The sequence below is a fragment of the Peromyscus eremicus genome, chromosome X, assembly GCF_949786415.1.
Source record: "Peromyscus eremicus chromosome X, PerEre_H2_v1, whole genome shotgun sequence".
NCBI classification, from domain to species: Eukaryota; Metazoa; Chordata; class Mammalia; order Rodentia; family Cricetidae; genus Peromyscus; species Peromyscus eremicus.
Window position 1 is genome coordinate 28300315 of NC_081439.1, and position 25357 is coordinate 28325671.

The window sequence follows — 25357 nt, forward strand, 5'->3', positions numbered from 1 at the left end:
GGTCCTCTGAATTTAGGAAAGAATTAATAGAGAAAGGCAACCCCTTTGGCTTGTAACCGTGCAATGATAAAGTAGCAAATATTTGAGAATCCCAGTGCCTTGGTGGAGAAATGGACAGGAGGCTCAGCTGTACAAAGCCTGTAAGACTCAGCACAGCCTTGACTTTTAAGTTCACATTCCCTGACTTCCTGCTCCTTCTGGTGTCTTACAGAGACAACTGGAGAAGGTCAGAAATTGGGGTCAGAGGGGACACAGATAATTGTTTGGTTGTTAAAATTTGGGATCTGAGCTGAATGAATACACAGAAGTGTTATTCACGAATATATATGTATTAAATGATTAGGCTACTATGGTCCCTCCCAGCTCTATCTTTGGAAAAGCATTAGGCATCAAATATGCTTCTTAATGACTGCCCCCATTCCATGATGACTTTAGAATCTTAGAAGGCTGAACTTTTAATTCAGATTAAAGTTAATTAAAAAATTTTGTCTTATACAGGAGTAAGAACATCTTCAAGTAAGTTTTTCTTCAAAAATATCCTATACTTCGTTGTTTCTACAGATGATTGGAGAAAATATCCTTTTGGGGGGAGGGTCTAACAATGTAGACCAGGTTGGGCTCCAGCTGACTTCTACCCTCCTGTCTCTATGTTTCAAGTGCTGGAATTATAGATGTGTGCTATCAGGCCCCGTAGAGGAAATACTTTAAAATAAAGTGGAAGTAGAGTTTTAAATCAATGAATTAGTCTTTGACTTTTGGAAATACTATTTTGGTTACAAATGGATTATATTGGTTAATATGGGAAAAATACCTTCTTTATCTATCTTATAATCTACTTGGAAATTTGGCAAGTAGAACATTTCAATTTTTAAAAGTTCAGAAATAGAGAGGAAAGTTTCAACTAAATGAAACACCTGGAAACATCTGTTATTTCAACAATACTGGGAAGTCCTAGAGAAAAATAGTGGTTTAAAAAAATGACAAATATTTCCAGATATATCTAGACCGATGTTTCTAGAATAGGTTCATTCTTTCTTATCCAGAGGCAAATGAAATGGTGTCACTTTTTGTTGTTTTTATTTTATTTTTGAGATTATAATTACAACATTTCTCCCTTCTCTTTCCTCAATCCAAACCCTCCCATATGCTTCACCTTGCTGTCTTTCAAAATCATGGTCTCTTGTTTCACTAATTGTTATTGTATGTATATATGTATGTGTATATACATATGTACTCCTAAATAAAGCCTGCTCAGTCCTATAATGTTACTTGTATATATGTTTTCAGGGCTGACCTTTTGGCACTTCTCCTGCTCCCAGTTTTCCTCAGTTGCCTATAGTTCTTGGTGTAGGCTCGAGGCCTCCTGGGCTTTTCCTCGTCCACTTTAATGTGTCCTTTGGTGTTGTCATTGTTCAACTCATGTTTAGGCACGTTGGTGAGACTTTATGGGTATAGCTTCTTATGTTCCTAGGAGACATAATCTCACAGCAGATTTCCTAATTCTCTGCCTCTTAAAATCTTTTCACCCTCTCTTCTACAATATTTCCGAAGCATCAGGTTCAGGAGTGTATTATAGATGTATCCATTAAGAGTAGGCTCCACAACTCTGTATTTTGATTGGTTGTGGTTTTCTGTAGTGGTCTCCATCTATTGCAAAGAGAAGTTTCTTTGATGAGGAGTAAAGACTACACTACTCTGTGGGTGTAAGAACAAATGTTTATAGATTGTTGTTAGGGGTTATGATGATTTAGTAAATTAGTGGTTGTAGATTCTCCTCCAATAACTATTACTTCACTAGCACTTCATTAGTTAGCTAGGTTTCTAGTACCAGGCATGGTTTTCCTCTTGTTGAGCCAGTCTTCAGTGTAATTAGAGAGCTATTGGTTACTGGCAAGGTATGCATACCACTATTGCATCCTTGGGATTATTGTGCAATGCTGGTCCTTGATGTGATTCATAGGCATTATAGCTGGGTAGCTGTTAGGTTAGTTGGGATTTTTAGGATAATTAGTTGGGGTAGTTAGGATTTTATTGCTGTGAAGAGACACTGTGACCACGGCAACTCTTATAAAGAAAACATTTAATTGGGACTTGCTTACAGTTTCAGAGGTTTAGTCCATTGTCATCATGGCGGGAAGCATGGTGGCATGCAGGCAGCCATGGTGCTGGAGAGATAGCTGAGAGTTCTACATCTGAATCTGTAGGCAGCAGGAGCAGAGAGAAATGGAATAGGCTTGAGCATATGAAAACTTCAAAGTCCATCCTCTATTGACACACTTCCTCCAACAAAGCCATACCTACTCCAAGGCCACACCTTCTAATAGTGCCACTCCCTGGTAACGAAGCATTCAAATCTATGAGCCATTCTTATTCAAACCACTACAGCAGGACTGTTGGTGCTCCTTTGGAAACTTAGATGGCATCTTCTGATACCGTGAAAGCTTGTCTTCAAAGAGGGGCATTTAGGTCAGTTCCAGCTCACAGATCTCTGTGCTCTGGTCAGCAGCTAGGAAATTAAAATGGAACCATTGCCAAGATAGGAGCGTTAGGGAGCAGTAGAGAAGGGAAGAGCAGGGTATAAGTGATCTGAGCAGGGAAATGTAAAAGGGGGCCTCTTTGAGGAGGGAGAGTTGAAGTAAATACAGAAGAAGGTGGGTAAAATAGCAGTAATAACATCTGAAAAAGTGACAAGGAATCATACTATTAACTATTTACCTAAAAAACTACAATACATGTATGTAATTCACTATATAAATACACATATATATTGTTGTTGTTTTGAGACAACATCCCATATTATAACCCAGTCAGGATGACCTGGAACTTACTCTAACCTAGTCTGGCCTTGAATTCATGTCAATCCTCCTGCCTCAGCCTCTTGAGCACTGTAATTACATACAGCCCTTCCTTACTTGGTGTCACTGATCTTGATATACAATGTGCATATTATTTTTGTAATGAAATTTACAATACAGCTAACTTTAGAAATTGACAAAAAAACATGGTTACCCTTTTCCCCAAAGCAAAAAATCACTCAGTACATTATAGTTTCTATTTCTGCTTACTTTTGCATGAGAATGTATAGAAAATGCATAGTATTTTTGTGCAAATGACCAAATTTCCTTATAATTTAAAGATCTAAGTAGCACACCATTGCATTGTCAGGGCTTAAACTGTAATTTGTGTGTCCCAGTACACATATTGTTAAGGATGATATTGGGCTAAGAATAGATTTTGCATAGTTGGATCTGTAATAAGAAAGACTCAACTTCAAAGAATGTCAAAAACCATGGTGTGAGGTTGGGGTGGCTACAATAATCATACTTTAAATGATGTCCCATTTAAAACTGTCTTCAAATGCTCTGCTGTGTATCAGCTGACAGCCCAGGGTTCTGTTTGGAAATCTTTATAACTGACCCCTGCAGGTTAATATGTAAGGAGTTGAGGAGAGAAACTTATCTGAACCACTTCCACCCTCAGGGAAAAAATAAGTTCTGGAAAGGCAGTTGAGGACTTTGACTTTGTTTATGTGAAAGAAAATGCAGTGAAATAACATTAGAGCTACTTCAAGCAGAAAAGTACTTCAATAACTTTTCTCTCTCCTTCATTCAGTGCCATCTCCACGACCAGACAATTCTTTCCATGAAAATAATGTATCTACCCGGGTTTCTTCTCTGCCATCTGATAGCAGTTCTGGTACCAATCATTCAAAAAGACAACCAGGATTCGATCCATGGTGAGTGTTTTGCTTTGTTCTTACTCTTCCTTTTACTAATTGTAGATTTGGGAATTCAAAGACATGCAGGATAAACTTTTTAGTGTTTTTTCACCCACTAGGTCTTTCTTAAGAATAAGGAAAACATGATATGTTGCGGGGGGTGGGGCGGCTAATTTTTTTCAAGTTCGAAATTTCTCTTAAATAGCATGTAAAAGAAAAACTCTAATTATCAGATAAGTCTTTTATCATACTCATTCTTTTATTGACAGTGAACTTGATACTGTCACTTTGCATTGTCTCAGTTCTCATAGTTGCCCCTTTTGAGGTGGGGGCTATTCCCATTCCATACACACTGAAGCTTCAAAGTTAGAGAACCTAACTGGTACTAAACCCCTGTAACAGGGGTCAGGGACAAAGGACAGTAGCACTTCCCACCTAGAATTGTTAGGGTATTTAAGTGGTGTAAAATTTAAGTGTAGCCGGGTGGCGGTGGTGGTACACGCCTTTAATCCCAGCACTCGGGAGGCAGAGCCAGGCGATCTCTGTGAGTTCGAGGCCAGCCTGGTCTACAGAGTGAGATCTAGGGCAGGCATCAAAACTACACAGAGAAACCCTGTCTCGAAAAACCAAAAAAAAAAAAAAATTTAAGTGTATATAAAAGACACCTAAAACAATGTAAAGGCTCATTATATTAGTAGCTGTGATTATTATGCTTAATGTCATTTAATCTTTCCACGGTTTGTTGACCATTTGGCTTCTAGCTTTGCTCATAAACTTCCATGCCTCTTTGTGACTGTTTTTTTTTCTCCCTAGTGTGTAGAAAATATGAGCAAACAGGTAGAGCTTTTGTTAGTTTTCAGTGTTGACGTTTTCAGTTGTGGCTTGGACAAGCCTCGAGAATAATATCTGAAGTATCAGAATACAGATGCACAGAGGGAACTGTTTTTGCTTCATTGTTGAATAATGAGGTGGTAACAATCTAAAACAGTATCAGTTATAGACTAGCATAGTCCTTTAAAAATTAGGTTGGTCAGATCAAAATTTAAGTATGGACTGTCCTGGCATGGTAGTATTGGCCTATAATTCCAACACTTGGGAAACTGAGATAGGAGGATTGCCAGTTTAAAGCTAGCCCAAGCTATGTAGTGAGACTCTATCTCAATGCCATCCCCCTCCAAAAAAGGAAATCTAAAAGTAGGGTAGGCATTGTTAGCAATGTGTTTCTCAGGGGTGTGTGTGTGTGTTTGTGTGTGTGTGTGTGTGTGTGTGTGTGTGTGTGTGTGTGTGTGTGTGTGTGTGCTTTAGGGGTTTGATTTGGTTTGGTTATGGGGACTTGAATGTAGGGCCTAGTATATGATAACCATGTGTTCTAACATGTCTGAATAGAACTTTAGATGAGTATGTGTGTGTGTGTGTGTGTGTGTGTGTGTGTATATATAATATATATATATACATACATACATAGTTGATTGTTTTGAAAAGAATCAGAAGTACAGATGGGATGTTAATCTTTAGCTAAGATGTCATCAAGTCATCCTTACTCTAATATTGCTATTATGTGGTTCAAGAAGGTTCCAGAATTCCCAGCTGTGAACTGGCTCCCTACTCCTTCTGGTAATGTTTCTATGGCATGTCTCCTTTATGCATCACATCTAACATGATCTAATCTTTAATTAAGCTTGACTCATCTTGATTTTTTTCTTCACTAAGATCTCTTTGGTTTGCCATATTTTTTATATCTGAAAGAACTATGCATTTGATAACACAAACATAAAAGTCTTATTAGAGAAACATGGTAAAATCCTGTTCTTAAACTATCACATAACCTCAGGCCAGTCTTTTTCTTTGATAGTACCACTTTAAATTTCTTCTGGGAAGAGAGTATTTGTACAGTGTACATATTTTCTGCAATGGAATGATCAAGGTACTATGTCATACTTAAAAAACAATAAATAGATATTGTAGTTTAACACCCAGAGCTGTTATTCTGGCCATCTCGGTTGTCTTGAACCCACTTAAGAAATGGGAGATAAGCCAAAATATCTCAGAACAAGAAAAATAGACTTAATACAGCCAGATGCATCATCTTTACTAATAGGATGACACTTCAATCCTCACTTGGAAGCTATTTATTCCTCCTTCTGCCCAGTTTTAGCGGTTTGAACTGAGGTCGTTAGAATGAGTTGTGGTTGCAGCTAACAGCACAGTGTGCAGAGGGGAGAAGGGTCACAAGTAATAGCTATGGGGTAAAAGCAGGTGCGTTTCATCATTTCACAGACCTGAGAAAATCCTCTGCATCATAGGTATTTATTTAGAGTGCATGCTCATAAAATGAATGACATTTACTATAAACAAACAAACAAATAAATAAATAAATACAAAGTATGTAAATGGGTTAGAAAAACTGCCATCAAAATTGGGTTAAAAATTGATACTTTAAGTTCATTAAAAATCCAGCTGGTGAAGTAACGAACTGTGAAGCTCACTTGAATAATGACAGGGTTTTTTTTAACAGGGTTATGAATATATTGTGTCCATTATAACTTGGCAGTCTGTCTGACTTTCCTGTGTCACACAAGAGCTGACCACTTTAGTTACTGCCAGGGGAGGGGATGAGGCAGGGGAAGTGACAGAGCGATGCTCCCCACCTCTTCCACTCCCTGTCTATGCTGCTCCCAGAGGGATTATACAGAAGTCCAGAGGCCCTGCTGTCTCATCCCCTCTGCTCTGCACCATGAGTCTGGGAGCGGTTTGAGTGAGAGGTCAGCTCCTTGATCGCGTTCTCTCTATCTCTAATACCTAATACAATACTCAGTAAATGGTGATCAACTTTAATTCCTCCCTTCCTTGATTGCAGTGAGTCTTTGAACTTCCCTCCTTTGTCTTGACTCCTTTAATGGGAATAGTTCTTGGACTAGATGACGTAGGAGTCACAGTTTTGTGACTCCTGTTCATCCTTTATCGTGTGTCCTCCCTCCACCCCATAGCCATACTATTTTGATCAGAGCTACTACCCAAGGGGATGAGCTAGGTGACTGGATACATAACTCTTCTCAAAGCTTCCATCTCTGAAATTCGTGTGACACCCAAAGCTGCCCACTGTACTGGGTAAAATTAGAGAGGCCCCAAATCCAGACAGTGAGGGCAATAGTTGCCACACTCTTGTCTGGTTGGCTCAGTGCTGCTTGTGCGAGGCTCTTTCTTCCTTTGTGTGCCACACAGCCTTCCAAGTGCCTGTGTTCCCCATAGCTGCTCTCCCTTTCTCTTCCTCGCTCAGGCTTTTTGCTTTGGTTTTTCTCTGTATGTTTCTGTGCAGTTCTGCTTTGTTCTTTGTGTCTCCCCTTCTTTGCTCAGGCTTAATTTCTTCTGTCCCTTGTGATGCAGACATACTCAGGCTCCAGTCGTAGCTTTCATCTCGTTCAAGGGTAATGTGTTTCCCTTTTTCTTTTGGCCCCTAGAATCTTTCCCTGCCTACCTCTCAGCCCTACCACCTGCTCTGCTTCAGTTTGAAAATTGTTTAACTCAGTTCTCCTGCCCCACCTGGACTGTAGTTTATTCAGTGCCTTAAAGACCCTGGGGATGGTCTTTGATCCATCTTCTCTTTCCCAGAACCAACTCTGCAGTGCCAAAGTGCAAGTTCTGAACTGTTTTCCTGCCCCTTCCTCTTCCTCCCCTCCACTTCTCCAGCCTCTCACTTGCATATTATTCTCTACTTCATTCTGGCTAGACTTTTATCTTCCCAGGGGGAATTCTACTTCCTCCTAGGAATGGCATCTCCAGCCTTCTTTCTGTTCCTGCTAGCACTAAAATTCTGCCCTGATGCCAGTTTGCCCCCTGAGATTGCATTCATGAAGAGAGTGTTTTCCCCAACCACACACCAACTGCATCCAGAGAACTTGTAACTTTCCATCATCCCATTCGCACCCATGCAACCACATCTAAAGCTTCTAGCTTTCCAAGTGATAAATGCACTGTTCTGAGTTCCCAAATTTGTTACAGTATGGCTGGATTGAATCACAGAACTTGTGCTTCAGAACTTGGAACTTATTAAGTGGTGCTTAAAATTATAAGTTCTAACGGATTTCCAGAACACCTGGGGTGCTCCTGGGTGCCAGGATTACAGGTGTGTGCCATTATGTCTGGTTTTTGTGGTTCTGGGGTCAAACACAGGGCTTTGTGCATGCTAGGTGCACATTCCACTAACTGAGCTACATCAGCACCAGTTGAGCTATGTTCCCAACCCTGAAATAGTCTGTGCTATATAACACTTCGTTGATGTATTTGTTCTCAGAAATTAAAAAAGAATATCAATAAGTTTATTATATAGATAGAGCTTTGAAGGGTTTTGGGGGGGTCTTTTTTGAGAAGGGGGAATCTCGCTTTGTTACCTACTGTTCTCAAACACATGCACTAAAGTGCTCCCACCTGAGTCATAGTTAGGAATACAAGTATATGCCATAAGGCCGAGCCTATTTTTGTCCCCCAGTGCTTGCAATGGAACCCAGGGTCTTGTGAATGTTGTGCAAATGCCCTTCCACTGAGCCACATCTCCAGCCAAGATGTTTATTGTACTTTCTTCCTCCATTTTAAAAAGTGCATTTAAGGGCTGGAGGGATGGCTCAGGAGTTAAGAGCACTCATTGTTCCTGCAAAGGATCCAGGTTTGGTTCCCAGTGCAAATGGTGACTCACAACCATCCTTAACCCCAGTTCCAAGGAATCTCCTACCCTCTTCTGACCTCTGTGGGCTCCAGGCACACAAGGAGTACACATACAGACAGACAGAATGAACACTCAAACAATACATCTTTAAAAATTAAATAAACAAATAATATTGAAAGTGAATGTGTATAACCTATATTGTCATGTAGTTGGACTTATCTGATGTAGAAAGCTTGAAATCATTATTTTTGCTTAATATTTTAGTTTAAATATTCTTTCATGTCAGTGAATATTCTTTGAAGATGTGATTTATTTTTAATAGCTTCATTGTGTTTTCTGCCATGCAACCAGTAATGGTTTATTTAGAAGTTTTCTGGCTTACATATTTTAATAAAATAAGCTGGGTGCTGCTTTGCTCATATTTTCTTAGATATTATAATCACTTCATCACTGTTAGGTATTCTGAAACCATGAATATAAATTAACTGTCACTTTTAACAATTCTACCATTCTTACTTTTAGGGAATATGTAAATATGTGAGGTGTTTTTTTTCAAGAATAATACCAGTTGATTTGCTTTTTAAAGAGTGTAAGCCAAAAGCCAGGATGTTCTCTGCCTCCACATACACACACACCCCACTCTACCACTGCCCCTTTTTTTCTCCTTTTTCTTGTTCCTTCTCTTTTAGGATTTTTTTTGAAAAGTGGGTTTTTGTTTCAGGGTCAGTCCTGGCAGATAGCCTGACTAGCCCTCAACTCACTCTCTCCATGTCAGCCTCCTGAGTGCTGGGATTGCAGGCATATGCCACCACACCTGCCTTGCTTCCTATTTTGAGTATTTTCTATTTTTATTAAAATACCTAGTGCTATCTGTGGTATCAATCTTAACATCAGGATTTTCAGGTAGAAGGGTTCTCCCCCACCCCCAACATACTATGTTAGAGCATTCATTGTGTCTACATTTTTTCCTTGAGTACTTTTTTTTATTTAGGTGTAACAGATTAAAGGTTTAATAAATAAATAGGAATTTTCCAGTTTGGGGCAAATTTTGCTTCTGTTTATAATGTTTCTATAGCAGCATTGATTTTTTTGTGTTTAGTGACTTGGCAAGCTACTAATAATAAACTTGTTGAGCTTGTTTTTAAAAGGTAAATAAAAAACTGAAGGTTTTGAAAATGTTTCTGTTCTTTGGAGGGTTACAGAGAGGTGTTCTCTAAGCCATGCATTTTACTAATCTCTAATTCAGAGACTAACAACACCAGGAAAATGGTCCCATCGTGCAGTTACAGACCATTTGTAATAATGCTCAAATTGCTAGTGTGATCAAGCTAAAGAACAGCCATTCCCCATGCTGATTAGACTTGGTTCCTCCTGTGCCTTTTAGAGGACCTTTACCTGTGGGCTTGATTGTTCATGGCTGATTGAATCTAGTATCACACGTTTTCAGCCTTCATTATGTTTGTCACACAGTAGCAAGAGAATGATTCAAAGATCCATATGACAAAAATGTCTTCTCATTTAGGAAAAGCCCTGAAAATATTAGTCATTCTGATCAACTCAAAGAAAAGGAGAAGCAAGGTTTTTTCAGGTCAATGAAAAAGAAAAAGAAGAAATCTCAAACAGTAAGTACATGACTAATTTCTATATATGACCTCAGTTTCTGTATTATTCTGTGGGTACATTGTATACTCTGCATGGAACAATCAGACTTAATTTCTTAATGTGAATATGTTGTAGCTACCTCTTTCTGAAGTCTTGCACTACTGTCCTTTGCAAAAGCCTTTTCTAGATTCAGCAGACTCTCAAGGAGTAGAAGAAATTTAATTTGGATGAGAAAATGCTTCAGGCCTCTCTCAATAAACTACTTATCCATGTGACTTTAGATTCCTGTAAAAACTATGGAGACATGGGATTTGTTTCTCTCTGGGAGCATAAAGATATGCAAAACTTAGGAAATGATTTTAGCTTACATCTAAATTGTGAAATTCATAAGTAACCATCATCCCTTATCCTTCCCTGACTTCTGGACTGTCTAGTCACAGAGATACAATGTCATCTTACATTCCAGCACTTGCTTTAGTAAGAAAATGAGTTTCACTTATGAGGGCATTGGAGACAGGCTGCACCTCAGATCCGAGAAGCTCTGCATCTGCACAATGGGCCAGCTCCACTTGACTGTATTTACCAGTGTGTGGAACCACATAAGCAAAAATTCTCAGCTAGCTAGTAACAAGAGAAAGTGGGCAGGAGGAACAGGCCTCCAGGAGAGCAGTAGGGGCAGTTCACGCAAAAGAAACCTGCTTCCCTTCATGTCATGGTACACTCACAACGAAGTGACATTGAGTTAGCCATTGTCAATGGTTTGGGTTTGGGTCTCAGCTTTACTTCACACAAGATCTACTCTCATTCATTTAAGAAGAAAATTGCCTAACCAGAATGACCTGTTCACATAAGCTTCATTGACTTTGTCTATAAGATTAGTAGGTGCTTCTGAGGCCCTTCAAGCCATCGTGAAAATTAGAAGTTATAGCTTAGTGGTGACTAAAGATGTCTTCTTTAGTTAACAGTAGGAAAGTATGTATCTCATAGTAAGGAGATTTGTCTCAGAGATGTTTAAAAGATGTTAAAAGTTTTGTTTGTTTGTTTGTTTGTTTGTTTTTATTATAAGTGTTTGGCTCTTTTGCCTGCATATGTGTTTGTTCACTATTTGTGTGCCTGGTGCCCATGGAAACCAGAAGAGGGCATTGGGTTCTCTGTAATTAAAGTTAGAGACCTTTGTGAGCTGCCAAATAGGTTCTAGAACTCAAAGCTAGGTCTTCTGGAAGAGCAGCCAAGACCTCTTAAAAGCTGAGCTATCTCTCCATCCCCTAAAAGTATTTTTAAGGCCCATTTACATCTAGACCTTGGTAAAACATTCTTTCACTTGCTTATTAAATGTAAGTATTTCATTCAAAATAAATGATTTCAAGCCAGGAGTGGGCTTGGGGCATGATATTTCAAGTCTTTAATCCCAGCATTCAGGAAGCATAAGGAGGCAGATCTCTTGAGAGTTCATGACCAGCCTGGTCTGCATAGTGAGTTTCAGGGTAGCCAGAGCTACATAGGAAAACCATGTCTCAAACCACCACCACCAGCAGCAGCAGCAGATTTCATTATAGAAAAGAAAATGTGAAAAAAGAAAACATCATTCTAAATCTTGCCCAAATCTACCACAAATAATATTAGGATTTTAGTATTTCCCTAAAGCTTTTTAGTCTATGTATACATTTAGGATATGTATGTATATGTATATATACATATCCTAAATCTACCTTACTAGTATAAGAGCTGAGCCAGGCAAGTGGTAACCTGTCCAAAGTCACACAGTGAGATGTAAGGACTAAACAATACAATATTTTACTAAAGCAAGGAAAGGTGTGTGTGTGTGTGTGTGTGTGTGTGTGTGTGTGTGTGTGTGTTAGTTAATGTCTGTGGTTTGTCTTAAATAATAGTACCCATCTTAGTGCAATTTTGTATTCTGGCTTTTATCTCTCTCTCTCTCTCTCTCTCTCTCTCTCTCTCTCTCTCTCTGTGTGTGTGTGTGTGTGTGTGTGTGTGTGTGTGTGTGTGTGTGTGTTTTACCTATTTGTTTTAATGGTTACATGGTATTTCTGAAATGTTCATGGGGGTAGAAAAGGGTACTTATATCTCTTACTGAAACTTGCCTAGATTGAAATGTCAAGTCAAAATGCCACTCAACTACATTTGTTGCTGAAACTGGGTAAAGAAATGAAGAAATAGGCTTGAATTTGCTTCAGGATGCTTAAAAAGTTTTAAGTGCTAAAAACATTTAAACTCTGCTCATTGTCTATAGAACATATTATCTATCCTAAACATTACCCTTCAGACACTTTTTCCTGGTCACTGCTGTAAATTTTGTGAGTTTTTGTTAACTACATGCTTACAGTCCTGTGATATGATTAAGTTGTAGAAAATAGTAAGGATAGAAGAATTGAGGCTGTCTTGTATATATATTTGGATTTTAATGGTTGTCTGCCTTAGACCAACATTAAACCTAAAGCCCTTGCCTGACTGTGGCTAAGCAAAGTATTTACATCTTGCCTAACTTGATTATTTAGGATTTGGTTCAAATTTTAGATATTTAAATAGTTAAATAAATTAGGGTAATAGAAAAATTCTTATTCACTAGCATCCTCTCCACTTAAAGTTTTTATTAAATATTTACACTAACTGTAGATCATAATACCTTAAATTTTCCAAACCTCTCCATTTTTTAATTAAGAAACACTATAAGGGCTTTGGAGTCTATTAGAGTCAGATTTTCAAAGAGCACTACATACAGAATGCCAGACCTCAAGCACTGAGGCCTAGCATTAAATTAACTCTGCTTCCTTTGAATGAGCATTCAATTGTAACTAAGGAGAACTTGCTTTTACTTTCCAAAGGTTACTAACAAGAAAACTAATTCGAGCAAACCAAAAAAATTGAAGGCATTGAAACTTTTACATAAGATTCCAAGAAATTGAAATCTGATGCCGCTCATCCTAAATTCAGGTGTATCCTAAATCTAGTTTACTAGTATAGGAGCTGAGCCAGGCAAGAGGTGACCTGTCCAAAGTCACACAATGAGAGGTAAGGACTAAAACTGGCTTCCCCTGTGAACGGTCTCTGAGAGCTCCCTGCTGGCCTTCTTGGCAGTCCAAGTTAAAGTCCTATACAGGGTTAGTATCATTAACGCGGGAAAACGCAGACATTGACCCAGACGCCTTCATACACACACCACTGAGAAGATGATCCGACTGCATTGCTATCCACTTTTGTTCTCTGACAATCGAGGCAGCCGAAAGAGAGAAAAGAGGTGCCCAAACGAATTCTGTGTTGTAAAGCTGCCTGCTTTGACTCAAGGAAGTCTGGATGGAAACTGCCTTGGGGAATCTGGCTTCAGTTGTGTATCCAGGGAGTTACATAAGCCCTCAGAGCATATGGTGACTTTGCCAACTTGGTAATTGTATCTTATTTAGTATCGCAACTTGAAATGATACTTCAGTTTGAAGATTGAACTTTTAAAAGGATTTATTGTGTGTGTATGTGCATGATATTGGGGAGGAGGGTGCAAAGGAGCCACATTATATAAAGGTCAGAGGACAATTTTGTAGAGTTGGTTCTCTCTTTTGACCTTTATGTGGGTTCTGGGAATCAAACTCAGGTTGCCAAGTGCCCCACTGATCCATCTTACCAGTCCTGAAGATTAAACTTTTGTCTCTTTGCTGGAAAACCAGAATTCAGAGTTGTGCCAGATGTTTTAAGTGAGGTATATATTTCTAACAGTGTAGAATATGGCTACTTAATTAACCTTAGTATCCCACAACAGTGGTAATCCCCTTCCACGTGATATTTACTGCCTCAAAATAAGTGACCAATCAGTTCAAAGTGACTTCAAGTATATTTTCTTGTATAATAACCGAGCCATATGGTAGAATCTCTTAGTTACTGAAGTCCTAACAATTAGAAAATGACTGAAGTTCATCACTAACTCATTAAACACAATTCTTCATAATAGTCTTATTTTTATAATAAATACATTTTTAAGTAAGCATAATATAAGCAGATGCCCAAAGGTCTCCAGGCATTCCTGGACTATTGCTCAAAACCATGGTATAGGCTGTGAAAATTTTGTGCTTATCTAAACTTACATTATTGTTTCCAGTTGAAAAATAACAAGTAATCTCTCTAGATGCATAGCACAGAGATTCTTTCCATGGGTGTTAATATTTAATCATTTGAGGACCACCAAGGGCTAGTAGTTTCAACTAAAGCACCTATTTATTTTACTTACTTTTTTTCTTTTTGCAATTAGCTCATTTGTATCTTATATTACAGACAGACTCCACCAACGGGGAGAATCCAAGCATCAAGAAATCCCTCTTTCCTCTTTTTAATTCAAAGAATCATTTAAAGCATAGTTCTTCTTTGAAAAAGCTTCCTGTAGTCACTCCACCCATGGTACCCGTTTTTACATATAGTAGCCCTGAAAACTGCTCCAGTAAACTTGTTTTACTGATGACATCAGCATGTCTTATTTTCATGGGGTCATATTCTCTTTGTGCTAGTTAAGTGCCTGAGCCAGTTCCATAAATTCACTGGGATATATGGATATATATAATACATATATTTGATATCTATTATATATCTATATCTAGTCTGGGTTTTCTGCATCAGTTAAAGATGCCAAAGCGTTTAAGCCTGCTAAACAAACTAGTAAGTCTGAATTGAATGAACTGATTAGCCAGTTGTTGGCAGACAGCCTTCATGAAGTCCTTTAATTCCTGTAAAGGATCTGATTAACATTTACAGTCAGCAAGTGTCTTTGCTCTTGGCTCACCACACGAGCTTTCTTACCATTGGGTTGGCAGTTGTTTCTTTGAAACCAAGTTCGAACTGACCAAATTATTTGCGCTAGCAGGCTCCATGAAAAAAGCAGCTTGTACTAGTTGATAATTTGCTCTTTCCTTCCTTGCCTCTGGCTTTTGCTGGTCACTAGGTGTAAAGCCATGGCTTTTGCTTGGCATTTGGCACAACTCTCCTTTGTCCACCAGAGTCATTGAATAGACCAATTGCATTCATTTGGAATTTGTGGCATAAATTTCTAGCACTTTCTGAGTGTACAATGCCAGACCCAGATTTACTGGGCAGTTTGGGGCTATGATTCAAACCATACCTCCCCACTTCTCTCTCCCTGAAAGGCCCCTAGACTTCTTTGACAACATCAAATACAGAGTTTGCATCATATTCCCAGCATGAACATTTTTTTATTGAACTGGTTCATAACCTAACTACAGTATGGAATGAGGATACAATAGCAGTTCCTGGTCCAGTCCACTTTAACTGCTCTCTCTTACAGCTTACTGAAACTAACAGCATGGGAATGCCTTAAGGGATAAGGTTTTAACCAAGCTGCATGACATCTGCCAATTTTTCCTAATGCAGGGAAAATTATTAAGAAGGCAGCAGAACTTAACTAGCACCACCTGCATCATGGACATTTGGAGACTTTTGGTTTACTTACTGGGTCTTTTTGGTTTTTTCCTCCCTCTTTTGAATTTTGGTTTAGTTCAATTTACTTTTCGGTTTGGGTCTCCTCTTGGGTGTTGTTGTATATCTTAATTAGGGTTATTGGTATGCTTGTTGAGTCCTTCTCCATCTTTCCCTCTAGGTACCCAATACTGATGGTCCCGATCTTCTGACTTTACAGAAAGCCATTCATTCTTCTAGCACTGCAAGCAGCAGACCAAAGGAGTGGCGACCTGAGAAGCTCTCAGATCTACAGACCCAGGTAAGTTGTGCTCACCGATTTTCATGCTACGTACAGTGTGTCCTGGGATGGGAGGGCAAAGAAGAAAAATTATAGCCTCCCCCAAATAGACCCTAATGAGTAGCCTTGATGCATTTTAGAAGTCAGGATGAATCCTGTCAGTGGTTCCTTTCCCACTGGGCACAGCTAGTCCCCACTATCCTTCATCTAGCTGTGGAGGGCAGTGGGGCAATGGAGAGAGATGAAGAAGAAATGGTCCTAGCCCACAAATAGGCTGCAGCTCAGGAGACAAAGATTCATGAAGATCTTAGTAAAAAGTAAGGTATGTTATGAATTATTGGGGATGATAAACCGAGGTCATGAGAGGATTAACCTTAAAGATGCTAGCATATAAATTGGGCCTTGAAAACCAGATACTAGAAGCATTCTTGAAAGAACATTTTAACTTCTGAAATCCAAACTGTTTTTTCTATAAAGACACCCAAACACTTATATTAGGAATTACATATTACATAGTAACATAGGGTTATAATTCCTTGCCATAATGGGAAACTTTAATTTTTTTTCAAATAACTAATGTATCAATTTTAAACAATTATTCTAATTAGAAATGTTTCAGTATTGGATCCCTTCAATATTCTGTAATAAACATGATAACATAATCTACCATGTTTATTTTAACCAAACTTGAGGGATTTAGAAGCAGAGGCTCTACTTTTTATAGGCTTTGTGTTCTATTCTTTCATTCTTAAGAAAACATTTCAGCTGTTAGTCCAGGTTGGCCTGTAGTTTGCTGTGTAACCCAGACTGTCCTAGAACTAACAGTCCTACTGGCTTTCCATCCCACCTGTAGGGTTATAGATCTGATTTGTTTCGCTGTAGTCTGTTACTTGGAGCTGTAACAGGAGTTCCCCAGAACTGCCATTCTCTTTGCCTGGCCATTTATATCTTTTACTTAGAGCATGGTCTATTCTGACGGTTAAGGGGGCATAGAGAGTCAGATATCCTAATTTTTTGTATTATTCAAACTGAGAACTTCACATCTCCAGCTGATTCTGGATCATTATGATTGTTTGATAGGTTTATAAAATTCACTAGGAAAGACTCATTTCATCCTTTTAATAAAAAAGAAAAAGTAGTCAGGAATGGTGCCACACACCGTAGTCTCAGCACTTGGGAGTTGGAGACAGGAGTATGAACAGTCTGGGCTTTGTACAGAGATCCAGGCCAGCCTGGGCTACATAAAGGCATAGAGCAAAGAGGATCAAGAGTTGGAGGCTACCCTGGGCAACATAAAAGAGATGATTGTAGAGAAAGAGCCCTTTTGAGTATCTCTGGTGTGTAGAATATTCTGCCACCTCCTGTGGGGACCTCACAGCTTTCTTGGAAAAACATTGGAGGATTCTTGGAGGGTACATCTCTAGAAGCTCTTTCTCCTTGAGTTGATTCTCAATTCATTTACCTTGGTTGTTAGCACCCTGTTTCTTTAAATCTTGCAGTTTTCCTAGAGACCATCAGTGTTATTCAAAGTTGACTGATAGCTAAAATGCATGTGGCTTATACTACCATGGCACTCAGGATAAAAGTACTCTGAGGTTTACTAGCTAGAGGTGCTTCACAGCAAGTTAGTTGGTGTGTGTGTGTGTGTGTGTGTGTGTGTGTGTGTGTGTGTGTGTGTCTGTGTATGTGTCTGTGGTGTTTTTTGTTTGTTTGTTTTTTGTTTTTCAGAGAATCTTAAGAAGTTACTCAAACTATCCTCAAACTTGTGATTCTCTTCTCTCACCCTCCCAAGTATCTATCTGGGATTGCAATCATATGCTACCATACCTGGCTTTCTATGCCTTTTCTGATAGTGACTCTCCTGCACCTCGTGCTAAAGGTAGAAGAACAGGAGAAAGGGTTGCCTTTCACAATTGAGAAACTTAAGGCTTAGGACTTACCTGAAAATAGTTGGCCAGTGAGGGGCTGGTCTCATCCAAGACCTGGCCTTCTACTTTCACACCAGTATCCCTCCACAGTGCTGTACCCTGTAGAGCCTTTGACCAGCAGCCATTCTGCAGGCAGGAAGCCCATTAGCCAGTTTTTCTGTGAGCAGTTGAAATAAATGCTTTGTATTTTTAGTGTCCAAAATGTACCCATTCCCACCTCAAAAAGATGGAAATGAAAAAGTAAAAGTACAGCATAGAATGTAAAGATGTAGTATCAAGAGAAAAGGAACATTAAACAAATAAGAAAGAAGTGCTATTTTTAACTTGTTTCAAGCTACCTGAAACACTGCATTTTCCCAGCTTCTCTTGCAGCTAAATATGGTTATATGCCCAAGTTCTATCAAATTTGTATTAATTACTTTTCCCATTGCTGTGACAAAATACCTTCATATGTTGAGGGTACAGTCCATCACAGTGGGGAAGGCATGACAGCAGGTCACATTGTATCCACAGTCAGGAAAAAGAGTCATGAATACCAGTGTTCTGCCTACTTTCTCCTTTTATTCAATCAAGGCCACCAGCCCATGGGATGGTGCCACCCACATTCAGGGTAGATCTTCCCACCTTAGTTACATCTCTTTGGAAACACCTTCACAGACACACCCAGAGGTGTATTTCCACAGGGATTCTAAATCCAGTCAGTTGACAATTAAGATTAATCCTAACACCGGTGAATTATAAATGGAAGACTTATTTGGGAAGTCTTCTGAAAAAGGAGAGGCATATCTCTTGTTGCTTCTCCTTTCTGGGTAAAGACAGGAAGCAGCCAGATCAAAGGAGCCCTGACTTTCATGTGCTACCTTTGAGTAGCTCTAGTTATTTTCTCTTGATTTCTAGACCTTCATTTCAAAGGCAGTGACTAAAATCTTGTTTGAGGAAACCCAGAGACCAGGTAGAGCTGGACTTGCCCCTCCAGCCACATGTTCTCCCTTCCCAGCTCTGTTTAGTTATCTTATCTTGAACCTGAGCTCCATGTCCTCACAGCTCCCTCACCTACTCTAAATGAAATCTTGTCTGCACCTTAATCTTTCTTTCAGAGCCAACCACTAAAATCCCTTCGCAAGCTGTTGCATCTCTCTTCATCGACCAATCACCCGGCTTCTTCAGATCCTCGTTTCCAGCCCTTAACAGCTCAACAAACCAAAAATTCCTTCTCAGAAATTCGGATTCACCCCCTGAGCCAGGCCTCTGGTGGGAGCAGCAACATCCGGCAGGAGCCTACACCAAAGGGCAGGCCAGCCCTTCAGCTGCCAGGTCAGATGGATCCTGGATGGCACGTGTCCTCTGTGACCAGGAGTGCCACAGAGGGGCCTTCCTATTCTGAACAGCTGGGTGCCAAGAGTGGGCCAAACGGGCACCCTTATAACAGAACAAATCGCTCACGAATGCCAAATCTGAATGATTTAAAAGAGACAGCCTTGTAATTTATGCTGGCATGGGGGGGGCGGGGGTGGGGGGGAGACAAGACAGTCGGGAGGGGAGGGTTCAGGGTGGGCTGGGAAATGGGCTGGGCCAGGGTAGTAAGCCAGTATTTTCAGCTTTATGAAGGTGTGTGCAATATTGTGTGTGGAGGGTGCCATTTGGCTCCTCGCAGCCACAAATGCTAGTCAGGGATCTTAGAGCCTCGGGAGTTCCTTAGGGATCACCACTCCCCACAGGTCTTGTGTGAGAATGGATAGAGTGTGCCATTGAGGAAGAAGAACTTCTTGCCAGTTTCTCCCCGTTACATTCCAGCTTTTGTGCAATCTCTGTTGAACTTGGGGTAGCCAGGGTATGTATGTCCTGGCTGTGAGGGATAGAAAATTCATGTTGACCGATGCCCTTCCCACATATTTTTTTCTGACTAGACTAAATGTGGGGTTTATTGTAATCTAGGAGTATCCCTTTGAAGGGTTAGCAGATGAACTGTATGTCTTAAATTGTTTTCTAAGCTTCCATATTTGATAGGATTTGTAACATTTATTTATAATTAATATTGTACTGTTATAATCATACCTTTTATGTTATAATGTAAAGTTATTTTGAGCTGTTTGGAACATTGTGAAGCAGTGGGACAGCTACAGTAGTTTCTATAAAAACTAAACAGTAACATTTATATATTGCATCAGGAGTATTTTATTCTATATATATAAATATATATGGTAAATAACTGTCTGTTTTATAAATATATTCATTTAAAGAAAGTATCATTATGACACTATCTGCCATATTTTTATACATTTGTGATATGAAGTGAGTATTATACTTATAATAAAGGGAGTTGAATTGTGGCTACATGTGACTGTAACAGTATGAACTTTGCTCAACTTTTTGGCCCCAGCAGTAGCCTCTAGACATGATCCTTGGTAGCAGACAAATGCAGCATCTCTTTCCAGGCCCACAGGAGAAGAACGTTAGATAAGCCAGTAAGGATCCCAGCAGGCCTCACTTCTGTCCTCAGACACTTGGCTCTCATTTGTGTCCAGGGACATTAACTTGCACACGAGAGGATAGACAGAAGTGGTGCTCATGGGTCTTTACAGAGAATGTGCTCTTCCACTTAGCATTAGTGTTAGAGTGTAGACCAAAGATTTGCCAGTGGACATTCCTTGTTGTGAGGTTGTAAGAGGCACCTGTCTGCGGATCTTGCAAACCAGCTCTATGCTCCTGAATGCTGTCTGCCCTCCTGGAGATTCTTGCTTCCAGGTGGGATATGAGCTACGTGTATGGCATTTCTTCTTCTAAATGCTTTGTTGTTGTTGTTGCTCTTCTAATATATTTAAAAGGCTCCTGAAGCAATTCCAGATGTAGAGAAAATTGCTGTATCCTTTTTTCCTTCCTGGGACTGTCCATTGATAAAAGGTCATCGTGCACACCTGTATATACATACACCTCATCCATCAGAACAGGACCTATCCTTCCCTCATTTGATCACTTTCAACTCCCGAGTTAGTATCAAGTATCATCAAGGCCTCTGGCCAGCAAGCATTATACCCACCTGTCTCTGGACCATCTTTGACAAAAATAAACACCTCAACACCATCATCTATCAATAGTCATAGTTTTGAAAGTAGTCTCTTAGCAATAAGACTTTTAGAGATCACTCCCATCCCTCAAAGAGGTAACTTTTCAGTATTTGCTACTTGTTCCAGAATTCTGAGAGTGTCAGTCCCCAAATAAAGTCAGCTGTCACTGAAATATGCTGAGTTACTGTTAACCCTTCCCTGAGATTTTGAGAATCGTAGCACTGATGATTATGAAGATTATAAAGGTCTTAGATTCTTTGAAGCTTAAATTGTGTGCATATTGCATATTTATATAAATACTATAATGATGTGTATTGATTATATATAGAGGTCATTTTAAGGTGCTTTTATTTAATTTTAATAAGTATAATAGGCACTAAAATGAAACTCAACTGGGTACTATCATGGAAACAATTTGATTCATTTTGCATGCTCTTGAGTTCTTTTCCTATCTCGTTTCTGTTACCAGTTCAGTACTGTCTGGGTAGCTCTGAATTCTGGCTTTTCCCAGGCAACTCTTTGATTATCCAAGTGAGGTAGACCCTCAGCAGTTTTTGCCTGGATATAGTGACACTAAAAATGTGTATATTTAACTCTTCTTTTTCATACTAGATCTGTACCTTGTATCCCCTTCCCCCCTTCCCCCTGCAAACCAGAAACTACATTTTGTTTCCTCTGGAAAGACTTCTCACTGTGCTGTGTGCTTAGGAACTGTGAGGTCCCATTGCCATGCTGTGGCATTAGTGGCTCGTCATCACCAAGGGGCTGGTTTCCCATGTTGTCATCTTTGCTAACACTGGGATCTCAGATGTTTGCAGAACATTTATATTCATGGTGGTTCTTCAAAGAAGGGCTAGAATAATTGCCTTCTACCTAGAACAAACTAATCCTAACTGATGAAGTCAATACTTACTTTTCCTACATTCCCAGATTTGAGCCAGAAAATAGCTACAATGTTTTCAACCAGTGTTTTTGAGCTAGCTCTTTTATCCTTCTTAGCTCTTGTCTGTTCTGACTTTTCCTTGATCCTCAAGAAGCTGTAAGTGAATCTACAATCCCGTTTATTCTCTTCCTGCTCACAGATGGGGACAGTAACATTTCCTCTCAGATTGAATGGGCCCTCTCTTAGCTTTTAACTGTCACTTTCCCCTCTGGTAGGTCATTAGGTGGCCTCCAAAAGATGCCATCCATGGCAGGAAGGAGTTGACTGAAAGTCACAAACCCCCCACATTTTCTTTAGGAGGGGGAATTGATGACATCCATGTTCTGTTATCTGCCCTGACATCCTAAAGGACACACAGGTTGAACTGAAGGCTTATGGAGTACTTAGCATTAGGAAATCACTGCTGATCTTTTGAAAAGAACCTTGGCTCTGCTGTTTTTCTATTTTCTCTTCTCTATCATCCTCTTTTTTCTTCTCCGAAGTTCTAAGTAAACTTTAACTAATCTTTGTTCGGTCGTGACTGAAGTTTAGGACTTTCTCCAGAGCCCCAGACCAGAAGAGAGTGCCCCATGCCAAGAGGCTCAAGTGAGCTGTCTTTACAGCAGCCAAGGGCAGTTTTGTCCCCCAGGGCACAATTGACAATGTCTGGAGGCATTTGGTTGTCTTGGGCTGCTACCAGCATCTAGTGGGTAGAGACCAAGGATGTTGCTAGACATCCTCCAGAGTGTTCCGGCCCATAAACAGTACCAACATTTAGAAGTCTTGCCCAAAACCAGTCCAGGCAAAGCACTCTGCAGAACTTGCCTCTGGCCCTGGGCTTTCCAGGCTACATAACTGCAAGAGTGAATTCCTCAACATCATATTCTCTTTAAGAATCCTCTACTGCTGTTCTCAAATCTTTACAACCCTATTGTTCGTTTCCATTGTCTTGGACCTTCTAAAAGGTGCACACTTTGGGAGGAAACCAGAGTTACTTTACATATGTTTGAGAACTTAAATTCTAGGTTAGCAGCCTTAGGAAATCTTTCTTAGCCATGAGGCTTATATTTAGAAGCAAGCAACAGCCTGGCAGATTGGCATGATTTTTACCAACTGCTCAAAGGCATCATGGCTTTCAGCTGTGTCTACCGAAAGAAAATGTCTTTGTTTTCTTATTCAAGTCATTTAATAGCTCTTTACAAATATTAGCATATGGCAGACTGATTAGAAGCAAAACTCTTTATTGGTGGTTGTGATGTGGCTATTCTAGAAGTATTGTGCTGTATGCTTTGGTTAAATCTGTTTTAAAACATGCTTTAAGACTCACCATATGCAGTTGTATACTTTAATTCTAAGCAGACCTATGCTGGTCAGTCTCTAGTCATGCTGTGTATTTATAAAAGTATGTTGTGGTTGTAGATTTAGCCAGTTTAGCATGTTCCTAATCAGAAAATTAGTGGACTCCACTAGGAAATGCTATCCCATTTTCCCTTCCCAGTACCTCTTAGTTGATATCATAGTATCCTCACTTAAACTAGTCTTTAGAGTAAATAAGGAAAAAAGCCATTTATTTTCTTCTAGCCATGTATTGAGAATAACTCATATGTGTATAATTTTTTTTCAAAGGCCAGAGGATTACTTTTCCAGTGTGTAGAAGGCTTTGTCCATTCTGTTCACCTAGCTCTTGGTGGTGACAGAACTTTTGGCAAGGACAATAAATAGCTCATTGGAAGTCACTGCTGGGGCTCAGCTGAGACTCAGCAAAACTGCATCTCTCTTATGCTCAGAACTTATGTTCTGGGTGCCGTTACTTTTGCATCTGGAAGTTCATTACCTACTGCATTAGAGTGGGCCATTGAACTCCACTATGTGGGTGTAAAGATCTATAGATGCCTACTTCTGTGAACTGGGACTGTGGTATGTTTAACTAATCCTTGCCTTCTTTAGTTCGTCACTAATCAAAGTTCATTGAAGCTCATTTATGGTTTAAGAAATAACAGTTCTGGTTTCTTGAAAAGCGACTGCAGAAAAGACAGTACAGATGTCACTATTCCCCGGGACCAGTCTCTTAGGAGAAGGTCCCTACCAAATTATAAAAGGACAGATTACCAGAAAATAAAAAGCAAGCGAACAAAAAAATCCAAACTTGTAAGTGGTTGTGGTTTCCTCTTTTGCTTCTTGACCAGCTGAAATCTAGACTATCTTGAGGTCTGGTTCAACTGATTAAAAAATTCAATCTTGGAAACAATGAATGAGGAGACATGCAAGAAAATCAAGCCCATTATCTGTTTGTATACACCCGAAGGGAAAAGCCAGGTGGCTAGGAAACTCTGGGCCTATTGCCCATGCGATTCTTTTTTTTTTTTTAACTGAATGTAGCTATACAAGATGGTAGACTTTGTGCAAACCAGTTACTTACATAAATCATCGTTGCCCACAGTGCTTTGTTAATTCATCAGCATTTGGCCTGGTCCCTACTCCATCGTTCTCCTCTCTGGGCATGATCCATCTTTCTTTCTATTTGCTGTAGGCTGTTAAATATGATCTTGACCTGCCTTGTATTTTCATTCAATTGTCCACTCCCACATTTAAGGGAGGGTTGTCTCTTGTTTTGCCAGAAAAAAAAATGAAATTGTCATAGTCTGTAGGCTGGATTTACAGGGCCAGCAGACCTGCCAGGAGTGAAACTGGTTTCACTTCTAAGGCCCTTCATTTCTCACAAGGGTAAGCTCTCTCCACCCCCTTTGATCCTCGGTCCAATTGGTCCTCCTTGGGAATCTGAAATCAGTCTCCGTGTTGTATGCAGATTAGAAGTTGCCTTGTTTGCTGCTCTTCCCAGGCAGAGTATCAGGGAGAAAGAGGCCTTATCTGTTCCTCCGTGTCCCCTCCTGTTTGGCAGAGCTGCTGAGAATCCCTCAGGACTTCCTTTGGTTGGGAATTTCCCTTCCCGGAAGGCTGCTGTGAGTCATTTCAGGCATAGACAGGCTTGTCCTAGTGCTGTGCTTCAGGTCTAATCCGAAGAAACCCAGGAATCGAAAAGGTAGATGCCTTGACTTTTGTCCCTGTTCGGGGATTAAAGTGTTTCTTGCCAGAATCATCAAAAGCTCTGGTTAAACTCAGTAGAGTTTCGTGAGAAAGACGATGCTTTTCCTTCTGGAGAATGTGTGTTCTCCACACTGGCTACGATTTTCCAAAAGTGGAAAGTAAAGCTCGCCGCAGAAAATCCATTTTCCCTAGGGATGACCAGTGGGTTCTAGTCACCAGTCTCTCTCCCTCTCCTTGTTTACTCTCTTGTCAGTGATGGAGTTGGGTTGGGGGAGGAGTGGCGATGTGGTGGTAGAAAGAAGTAAATTCTTACTGTAAACTTGCATTGATGAACAGAGACAATTAAGCCAAACAAAATAGTTACCCCAGAGTTCAAGCTCCAAGAATTGCTTTGTGCCATTCTGAATTCAGGTAGTTATTCTGTATATACTTAGACAATTATCAGAACTTCTTCAATCTTTACTAAGTTTGAAGGGGGTAATCTGGGAAGGCACAGGACAGGGTAACATTGAGAGCCCTGTTCATTCTTAAATAAAAAAATAGGGATAAGCCAGAGGGATATGCCATCTGATATGTGGTAGATAAAGAATCAGTGGACATTCTTAATTGCACAGACTTTATAATTCATTATATAAAATGTATTCCATACTTTTTACTGTGGCAAGGGTGTGATGTGGTTGTTAATCTTTTTAATTTTTGAATCCAAA

General features: G+C 39.8%; 1 protein-coding gene across 7 annotated transcripts in view; it reads left to right on the plus strand.

Annotated features, from left to right (window-relative positions):
- The window catches only part of Cdkl5 (cyclin dependent kinase like 5), a 190573-nt gene that overhangs the window by 161698 nt on the left and 3518 nt on the right, over positions 1-25357 (plus strand). For 5 of the 7 annotated variants that reach the window (XM_059251400.1, XM_059251398.1, XM_059251399.1 and 2 more), the window contains 5 exons: positions 499-516; positions 3613-3736; positions 9901-10000; positions 15592-15711; positions 18716-19107. In XM_059251400.1, coding sequence (XP_059107383.1) covers positions 499-516; positions 3613-3736; positions 9901-10000; positions 15592-15711; positions 18716-19102 — 749 coding nt within the window. In that variant the 3' untranslated portion in view covers positions 19103-19107. Of the gene's footprint in view, positions 1-498; positions 517-3612; positions 3737-9900; positions 10001-15591; positions 15712-18715; positions 19108-25357 lie in introns of those variants that run through there. The other 2 variants (XM_059251402.1, XM_059251401.1) reach the window with 2 other exon arrangements.